This window comes from Triplophysa dalaica, chromosome 2 (genome assembly GCF_015846415.1).
Source record: "Triplophysa dalaica isolate WHDGS20190420 chromosome 2, ASM1584641v1, whole genome shotgun sequence".
In the NCBI taxonomy this organism is placed as follows: domain Eukaryota; kingdom Metazoa; phylum Chordata; class Actinopteri; order Cypriniformes; family Nemacheilidae; genus Triplophysa; species Triplophysa dalaica.
The window spans coordinates 23,719,184-23,729,098 of NC_079543.1; the positions used below are offsets into that span (position 1 = coordinate 23,719,184).

The following is a 9,915-nucleotide window of genomic DNA, read 5'->3' on the forward strand; positions in this document are numbered from 1 at the left end:
GTCCCCCACGCCTGGGGGTATGTAGCGACGAGACAAGAGAACGGAGACGGGAGCGACAGGGACGAGAGAGGAAAAAGAAATTAGGCCCGGTTCCCCGACATGCTGCGGCTCGTTCTCAACTAAAATCACAGGAGGTATCCAGATAATCCTATGCCCTGCGAAAACTGTGAATGGTGCTAATGTGTAACCTAGATTTACATTTCGAATCAAATTCACAAAAGGCTCCAACTACGCAAACTGCTACCCAATCAAAGCAGTGGGCGTTTACTTCCAAATGTCTTCAATGCGGCATGCCCATTAAAACCTATCGTTTCAGAACTGACCTGAAAACCAATGTAGAAAATAGCCTGTTGCTTCGTGACATTAATGTCTATGAATGTAAAAATCACGCGAATGTCATAACTAGACTTCATACAACAGTATAAAACATTTCAGGACATTTCAGTGGAGATAGTTACAATGTCACTACAGTTAGCAGTACCCCACGGTGACCAGACACTAGAAAAAAGAAAACATACAGGGCTCATGCCAATAATGTCAGCAATGCAAGGCATCTGTAACCCAGTCTCTGGACACAACGTGACAAAAGGAACATAGCATATTTACTCTCTTACTCACTGTGATGAAAGTGTGCAAATGGATGCGGTTCCTGAAAAACGCAATTAGGAGATCATGTTTGTGGTCAAAGTGTTTCAAAATAATTCCTAAAAATATGGCACAGCAAATACAGAGTATAGGGTATATTTAAAAAGGTTTATTTTAAATCAAAAAAAAAAATCTGAAACACAAACATATTCTTGTGCGCAACTAAATTCATAATTTCTATGAAAGAATAGAAAGTATCTGCCACGACTTGTTGTTTGTCTAACACTTTCTGTAATCAAACATAAACTGAAACACCAAATATGAAATCGTTCATATTCCTGAGTAGGAAGATCACCAGATTGATGTTGCTTCTTCTCTAACATTACATTACCACATGATAATGCTACAACATACAGAAAAATGACATGTCAAAACACAATTTCTGTTCTAGTCGTGTTCTTAATATTATGTATGCAGCAGCAATGTCATGAGGTTAATTTGTATATTTAAACTCCATTTCACAGATGTAGAGTGCCCTCAATACCACAACAGTGTTAAGACATTCACCCTAATAATCAAGGACACAACCTCAACCTTGTGTAATATTTGATATCAAAAGCTCTGGATAATAGAAGCTCAACAGCACCCTCTCGTGACAAAAAGACAACAGCACCAAAGCATCTAGAAGTTTAGTCCTTGAGAAGAATGTGATGATGAGAAGATGTTCATCATCCAAGTTCATCAACTGAATTTCTGTTCATTAAATGTTCATCTACTGAAACAAGAAGAGAACAGGGAAGTAATGATGTCCTTTGCTGACCCGTCCCCATCCCGTGAGGAGTTAAAAACCATTCACATTTTCTCAAAGGTGAGTTCATGTCCACAGGTTCGACACACCTTCCTGTAGAGATCCTCTTCTTCATCCAGCAGCTCCTCAGGGCCGAACTCATGCTGGTGTACGCTGGTGTCTTTTTTAAACATACTGCTTCTCACCGCCCGTCTGAGCTCTGAAAGCCAAGGAGAGCAATGCATAAAATCACATTGTCGCAACCTAGTCATCCATTCTATGGTAATTTTACTTTATTTGTATTCAGGTTTTTTAGCTAATAGTGGCGCAAACTACTGATGCTGCATAAAGCAAATGTTACAAAAATCCCACAAAATGAATGTATTTGTGACTCATGTATAATTCATACAAATGAAGAGGTGTAGTTGAGATAAAGTCAAAATTGATAATATATTCTGCTCAAGCTATTTCACACACCTTATGTTAAGTATAACAGGTTTTTCAAGGCCATTGATATCACTTGTGTCTTCTCACCAAAGTGTAATCAAGTGTGGTTAGATTGGCCGGCTTTCATACCTTTAACTTTCTTATTGAACCGTTTTTGTTTCTGCACCTCCTTGTTCTCCTCTCTAGTATCTTTGGCCTCCTCCAGAGCCTCCTCGGTGCCCCACACCTCCATAGAGCGTTTCACTACCTTAAAAATACAAAAAACAGCTATGATGAGGTATACAACATTAACAACCAAACACAAAATGATATGCGAAATGCAACAAAAAAAACGCTCTTCTATAAATGTGTTCAAGTTTGCCGAAAGGTGTGTGTATGACGGTGCTTACTGTGCTTGTCAATGTTAATAAGGTTTAAGGAACAGTTCACCCAAAAAAAAATTCTGTCATGATTTACTGACTCTCGAGTTGTTCCAAATTTGTATAAATGTCTTTGTTCTGATAAACACAGAGAAAGATATTTGGAAGAATGCTGGTAACCAAACAGTTCTTGGCCACCATTGACTACCATAGTAGGAATTTTGCTTTATACATTTCCTTGTTCTGTTGAACACAAAAGAAGATATTTTGAAGAATGTAGGAAAGCAAACCCTTCTAGGGCATTTATTATTTTGGGGTGAACTGTTGCTTTAAATATTAGAATCATGATGCAATACCTTGGAAAATAACATCAAGATAAATGGTCAGCGTTTATCCTACCTGTGTCTTCAAGTAGAGCTTCATGTCTCCCCAGTGCGGGTTGTGCGGATTTTTCCTCAGGATAAAACGTAGCAGCGGCTCCCTCTTATCTAAATCGCAGTCTTTCAGAAGGTAAGACTGCTTCGCTTCCGTGCGAGATATTAGCTTGTGCTTCTCGTCGTTGTCTCTGTGAAAACCCAAGAGTATAAACAAACAGAAGCACGCAAACAGCAATGGGTTACAATACCGCACGCATGTTTTTATCTCCACTCAGATAGCAGGTGGGCAGGAAACAAAGCGAAGCATTAAAACGGAAACCAACTGTACACCAACAACACCAGGTGATAATTTCAGTAGTCTCTTAACAACTCCTTTTAGTCTCTTTGACACTAACTTAATGGTATGTGATAAAACACTATACAAACATATTGTTGCTGCCCTTCAAAAATGTGACAACACTATTGTGATGATGTCATACCTGCATTTGTCACACACAGAAAGGTCGAAATTGTTGCTGAGATACGAGTCCATAAACGGCTTTTGACACTCATCACAAATCAGATAATCCGGCTCCATCACTGGGGCTAAAATAAACACATACAACAGAACATTCGGAAACATTATATCAAAAACAGAACATTTATCCTAATTGTCAATCAGTTTGTAAAAAATGTGTAATTCACCTGGTTGATGGACCACTCTCCTCTCCTGCTGCTCATCTTCAGCCGTCTCCTCCTCAATAAAGAACCCTGCACCAGTGTCTATTGTTTTTGCCACTTTGGCACAAGTGGCACCTAAGGCAAGACGTGATAAAAATCTAAACATTCCAAAATTATTAACATTCATGCAACTTTGTGTTGAACAGATTTCGCCTGTGTGTGTTATTTAGGATCAGGCACCTTCTCCAGTTGAAAGCGGTCTACTGGCGAGTCTTGCCTGTCTGAGCATCAACGCACGCTGTCTGTTACGTTCTATTTTGGCCAACAAGTGTGGTGTTAAAGTCGTGCTGGATTCAGTTTCAGACTTTGCAGTATCCGGCGGTGCATCTTGAGAACAACCGGCCTCTGGTCCATCCATGATCAATCTTTAAATACTACAAGTAACATTTCAGTCACAACTGCTCATTCTTTAGGCTTATGTTTCTTTCACATAACAGTTAAGCTATGAAAACAAATGGTAAATTGGTTTATAATACAACCACGTTAATACACTATGGTTTCATTTATTAACATTAGTTTTTATTTCAGTTATTTTTTTCCTATCTAGGTTAATGCTAATTCATAAATATAATATTGTTAATTGTTAAATAATAGTTGCTTGAAATGGATTAGTACAAGTTAATGTATACAGCCTGAAAATTAAAGTGCAAATTGAACTATCATAAAACTTATACAAATAAAAACTGTAGAAATATGTTCAATCCTATTTAATTGTCTTAAACGTATAGTTACCCCAAAAATGGTCACCTTCGAAATTTCATACTAGGAATAAAAATGACTATTGACAAATCAATGGGGCCATTATGGGTGAACTATTCCTTTAACTAATATTAATGCATACACTTTTAGATACACAGACCCTGACTAGTGTCAGACTAAAGTCAACAACAAATAAACCAAAATATACTAAAGTAACTCTATCAAAAATTTGAATCTAATGAAAAAATAATTGTCAACGCTATTGTATGTATTGTTAGCTCGTTAACAAATGATTTCAATAACGTTACCTCGCACCGTCACGGGGATGTCAAAACGTCCACAATATATAATGTCTTAGCAGAAATTGCTTCTGTTGTTTTCAAATTTCATCTTTCTCAGTCAAATAAAACTAAATGAGTCGTTACAGCTTTTGTTTTACGCAATGTGTTGACATTCCTTCTCTTCATTAGATGTTTTTGGCACCACAAGCTCAACATCGCCATCATCTGTTCAGTATACGTATGACATTGAGAACACATCTACATTCCATTTCATTTAATAAAAAAATAAGTGGATTACTTTAAGGGGAAGTGTAAATATAAATGTATTAAATAAAAATATGTTAAAATTAGGAAATATGAAACTTAATACATGAACACACTTTATTATTTGTTGTTTAGAAACAAACGATGATCTTTTTATGTGCACTTGCATTTCTTTATTTCATGTAATGTTTAGGATTCAAATGTCACATACTATTTAACACACATATTGTATGTGTACAAAATATGTCATATACATTTTCAATGTATGTGACTGAGATTTTCCTCAGCCGCATTGGTGCATCTCGATTCATCCAAATTCAAATCGAGTGCATTTTACAAGCCAATTCATTCAAACAGCAACACACCTGCAAGAGCCTGTGACATGTTCTTAATCCTTCATCACAGCAAGTCCTTGCATCATTGTTCACAAACAAGATGCTAAGTCATGATGTCAACATTACAGCAATTACGAAATTACAGTATTTTCTAAAAATCAATGCCATACAGTGACCTGCAATTAAAGACCATGTGAAAGTTTGAATAGTCAACAGCTCTGTTTGCCAATTTGCATATGGCACTAATTTACTTAAAGCAACAAAACTGTCAAACCAGAAATTATACAATCGCATTGACTATTTTAAAGTAAAATAAAGACATTCAAGTCAATAAAGCTGAGCCCAAAAGAGAAAAGTCTGTTATAAAAACGAAAATGCAACTTAATTTCTAGCAAACAGCACTATACTATCATTTCACAGGCCTACTGGTTAAGCGCAGCATGAAGAGGGTCTGGAGCGTAAATGAGTTTAAGAAAATAGAAACAAACTATTCAAGATCAAAATGTCAGGTCACGTCCCAATCCTGACCAATGTGGGCAATGAGCTTGTGAGCGTGGATATCCATCACTCATCCGTCATCTTCATTTATCTTCTTTTAGTTCCTCCGAAACCTGCAAAAGACAAAAACATCTTAAAAAAGTAGATATCTTAAAGAAGACTGCTGGGTTCTCATACTCCAGAATGACTGTTTAGATAAAAATCTGAGAGTTTATAGGGTTTACAGTAATATACCTGAAGCAGTGCGTGTTCCTGAGCTTGTTTTTGGTGCTGGAGAAGGTCTGTAGGAGTGTGATGATCCCATCGGTGGTTGGCTTCTGAGGACATAAAACATAAGTCTTGCATACTAACATTCTAAGTCAAAAATTGTAAATAGTCAATTGTGCTGATAAAAGTGCTCAAACTAAATGAGTAAATTGATGTTATGTACTTACCTCTGGTTCCCAAACATGTAACCCAGAAGTGAACCTGCTCCCATTCCGGTCCAAAACCCTCCACCACCGCCACCGGTGCCACCATAACCAGATCGTCTTCCAAAATTGGAACCAGTCCAAGAACCCTGAGGTTTGGTGTATTCGTCAGAAAAACCATAGCCGGGCCCTGAGCTGGACTGGTCTGCGTAATAATCTGGCTTAAATCCAGGAGGAGGTGGTCCTGTGCCATGGCTGGTATCCGAAGGCCCTCCGAAGTCTTGAGGGTCATTGCCGTAGTAACCTTGACGGCCTTGAGTAGGACTGCATAGAAACATCTTGTACACACCATACGCCAAAAGCAGAAGGATCCCTACCACTATAAGCCCCCCCACTCCTTCACCCGACTGGCTGTTTTGTGAGTTGTCATATGGCTGATGGTGTCCTCTCTGCTGTTGTTTGTGATTAGAAGAGCCTTGGAAGAAACTAGAGGCAAAGCCTGAAAAACCAGATGAGCCCCTGGAGTCGTGCCCGTGCTGTTGTTTCCCCTCTGCCGTGCGCTCTAGCGTGTATTCCAGACCGCATGATCCCTTAAGCACATACTCGTCATTAGGACTGCTATAACCTTCACAGGACACCTCCACACGGCCAAACCTGTACCAGTTGTCCATGTCGGCTTTACATTCCCACTGCAAAGAGAGAGAAGACTAGTTGAAAGATTAGTTTATAATTAAAGCTCTTGACACCAGGAGTGCATTGATTCACCGGATATGAAGATTAAAATATTTTGCACACAAAATTACTTTATGGATCACGACAATTGGAATTTTGCGTATGACATGACATCCTTTTTATGGTAGTTTAATGGCGCTTTATATATATATAATATATCTATGTATCATCCCAATTCACTACATGTAAAAGAATACTACTGTACGTAGGGTTGTCTACCTGTATGTCTATGCCATCCCATCCTCTGTTGTAACACTGGACCACCTCTATTACGAATGCCCCGCAGCCAGCGGACCCATCGACACACTGCAGCTGCGGAACAGGACTGGAGCGGCGTGCTGTGGTGAAACGACCTTTGTGGAGGGTGAGCACCTGAACATCACGCAGTAACACAGCATCTGGAACATTGGAAGGAAATTTACACTTTTCGTTTTGGAAAGGATATTTTAAAGATTCATCATTGACTTTCAGTAAAAAGGTGCCTTAGTGACATCTATAGAACAGGGTTAGGTTGTGGCAACTTTTTTTGGCGACAATTAAAAAAAATCATGGTTTTGTTACTAAAGGTAGGTTAGATTTCAACCAACTTAACAACAGTAATGTTATAATAACATGTCCTTTATAACATTGAACCTGTTTTGAATTTTTGTTACTAAGTTTTGAACTATTTTTATTTAGCCACGTTTCATGATTATCATAAGAAAATAAAAATACGTACCTCCGCTATACTGATACTGAACTATTATTATATATTATCATTTTTATAGCCCTAAAAAAATAAGTATTCCATCTAACCTATATCCTATAAAAACAATTTGTATATTGCCTTCGACTTTTGCTTGTTATTATTATAATGTTTTATTAATAAAAACATATTCGATCAAAAATTATATTTTAGCCACACCCTCTAACATGCGTCACAAAATGTCCACAGGAAACCCATCACACATTACAAAAACTAACAAATATTCCTTTGAGGTTAATAAAACAATTATTAAATGCGCACATTACTTTCTTACACCTTACAAACTCAGCTAATATAAATACTTTACCATTATTCCAACAGTCGATGTGAGGTACCAGTAATAACGTTAAAACGTGAAAAGATAAAACTCCAACGCTCTTCATGTTGCTCTTCATGGTTATGACGGGAGATCTCTTCGTGATCTTTGTTTTGACGTGTAAACTGTAAATGTGAGTCTGTACGTGGCATTAAACTATTAAACAAAATCAATTCTGATGTAAACAACATGAAATAGACAGCTCAACGTTACATGTCTCGCTTCCGCTTCCGTGTTATGAGCCCTGCGTTCGACCAAAGCTAGTTTAAGGCAAGCCTCCACACTCAGTAATAAATGCGGTAACGCTGCAGACACACCACACGGTATGCACACAATATACAAACAATCACACAAGATTAACATTAAAGTTACTAGCGTCGTCCGTCGTCTGTTAACCTGATCAGTTGCTAAACTCAATTTGGCTGATATTGTTTCTGAAGATGACAGAATCGTAATGAAATATAAACTGAAATGCTTTTAAAGATGATTTCCATGAATTTCAATCATACATCAAACAATTCACCTATCAGGCCTGTAATAATACCTTGATTTTGAAAGTCTTTTCTTTTTGTGATCTTTTCAGTTTTCTACTTAAAATCAACCTTTATCATTTAAAGAACATTCTGTGAAATAACCTTTACATCTTTATTAAAAGGCATGAAAACATTAAAGCATTGCTAACCAGGGCCTCTGTTCATTTCAGGCATTGAGAGCCAAATTTTGCCTACCAGCATCTGCATATTTTGTTTTTCTTCAATTACGTTCTGCTCTCAAAGCGTATGGCGTTCCTTGGTCTTCTTCCATTTCCTCTCATCCTATGCAGGACTGGATTGCACCACCTGCTGGTCGGCCATTTGTTTCCTTAATATATAATAAAATTATTGATTGTATTGCAAAACCTCTTTCTATTAAAACTATTTGGAATAGGGAATTATCTGACCTTAATTTATCTGTCGACTGGGAGAGAGTGTGGTCTAATCTCAGTTTGACATCTAAAAATCTGGCTCATCGTCTGATTCACTTCAAAGTCATTCACAGAGCATATATAACTCCTTACAAAAGATTTAAAATGAAACTGCAGTCAAATTTTAACTGCCATATATGTAACACTACATCATCAGGCACTTTTCTGCATATGTTTTGGGAATGTCCTGTCATCAGCAGTCTGTGGACACATGTAAATCTGGTTTTGTCATCATTACTGAGAATTGATTGGTCTGCTAACCCAAGTTTATGTCTTCTTAATGATGATTCTGATCTCTGTATTAGTTCAATGCAAAAGAGAATGTTGTTTGCTGGTTTTACAGCTGTGAAGAAGACAATAATTCAGAACTGGTTTACACCACTCATGTGTAGAGAGACATATTGGATCCATAACCTCCTGCAAATCGTCTCATGTGAATGTACAACGGCGCGAGTCGGTGGGGCCAGGCCTTCAACCATTGAGGCTTGGCAGTGTTTTTTGTTAAATATACGTAATTATTTAAAGGAGTAGCTTTTGTGTTCTTGTTGTCCTTCCCTCTCTCCCTCCCTTTTGATTGAACCTTGAGATGTTGAGTATGTGTCTGCTGTTTTGTTTTGTTTTATTTTGGATATTATGTAACGTTGTGTGTGAAAAAATAATAAAAAATTGTTGATAACAAAAAAAAACATTAAAGCATTGCTGTGAATTTCAGGTAAGATTATAACACGGTTTGGGTGCAGTCTGTGCTGTGGTCCTATGTTGTTTCACTACTGTAAAGTGATGTCACTGACTGCTAAAGGTTCTGTGTGTCTTAAAATAAAAAAAAAAACATGTAATAGCTGGATTACACACAAGACTTTTGCGCAGATTTTTGCCCATTTTTAGTCTTGGGTCGTTGCAGAAAGTCTGCGCCAGTCTGCAGGTTTTCTTTTCTATGCAAACGTTCAAAAAGTCTGCAAGTGTATGATGTCTTGTTTTTCTTCAATCTGTTCTGATCTTAAAAGTCTTGGAGTGTATTCCAGCCTTAACTCTAGAAATGTTTTGATAGTTTACTCAATTTGTTCTGTGTTTCAGAACACCATGTCAAGAGAAGAACCGAACAGGAATCCGTGGTTTCTTCAAGAGAACCTGGAAGGCTGTAAAGCGCCCTTTCCATCACGACAGCAAGACCAGAGAGGTGCCGATACTTGACTTTTCAGGCTGAGACTACCATGTTTCCTTTACTTTGGCACCTGTACCTGACTTTTATTAAATTAATCTATTTCAGCAATTGCTGTAGTGTTTCACTCAGACTTGAGTAATACGTCAACCGGAAGTTAAGTTTGTGCCACACAACGTTTGTTTATGTTGTTGCTGCTGAACGCGTCTATTTCTTTTATGCTAAGATGATTAGAAA

The 9,915-nt window shown here is 37.7% G+C and overlaps 2 protein-coding genes across 3 annotated transcripts; both read right to left on the reverse strand.

Moving 5' to 3' along the window:
* Positions 1 to 734: 734 nt before the first annotated feature.
* On the reverse strand, positions 735 to 4,492 carry xpa (xeroderma pigmentosum, complementation group A). 2 transcript variants are annotated; one of them, XM_056731725.1, is made up of 7 exons: positions 4,290 to 4,492; positions 3,456 to 3,649; positions 3,240 to 3,350; positions 3,035 to 3,140; positions 2,578 to 2,743; positions 1,949 to 2,066; positions 735 to 1,592 (listed from the first exon to the last, which is right to left on the reverse strand). In XM_056731725.1, exons 2-7 carry the CDS (start codon positions 3,631 to 3,633, stop codon positions 1,438 to 1,440), a joined length of 834 nt encoding a protein of 277 aa, XP_056587703.1. In that variant the 5' UTR covers positions 3,634 to 3,649; positions 4,290 to 4,492; the 3' UTR covers positions 735 to 1,437. The 2 variants fall into 2 exon arrangements, with proteins under 2 accessions (XP_056587703.1, XP_056587695.1); XM_056731717.1 differs by having other exon boundaries at positions 4,283 to 4,492.
* A 130-nt stretch (positions 4,493 to 4,622) lies between these two features.
* On the reverse strand, positions 4,623 to 7,800 carry saraf (store-operated calcium entry-associated regulatory factor). Its single transcript, XM_056731705.1, has 5 exons — positions 7,547 to 7,800; positions 6,714 to 6,892; positions 5,787 to 6,451; positions 5,587 to 5,669; positions 4,623 to 5,465 (listed from the first exon to the last, which is right to left on the reverse strand). The coding sequence occupies exons 1-5, from the start codon at positions 7,632 to 7,634 to the stop codon at positions 5,440 to 5,442; spliced, it is 1,041 nt and encodes a 346-aa protein (XP_056587683.1). The 5' UTR covers positions 7,635 to 7,800; the 3' UTR covers positions 4,623 to 5,439.
* Between the last annotated feature and the right edge of the window lie 2,115 nt (positions 7,801 to 9,915).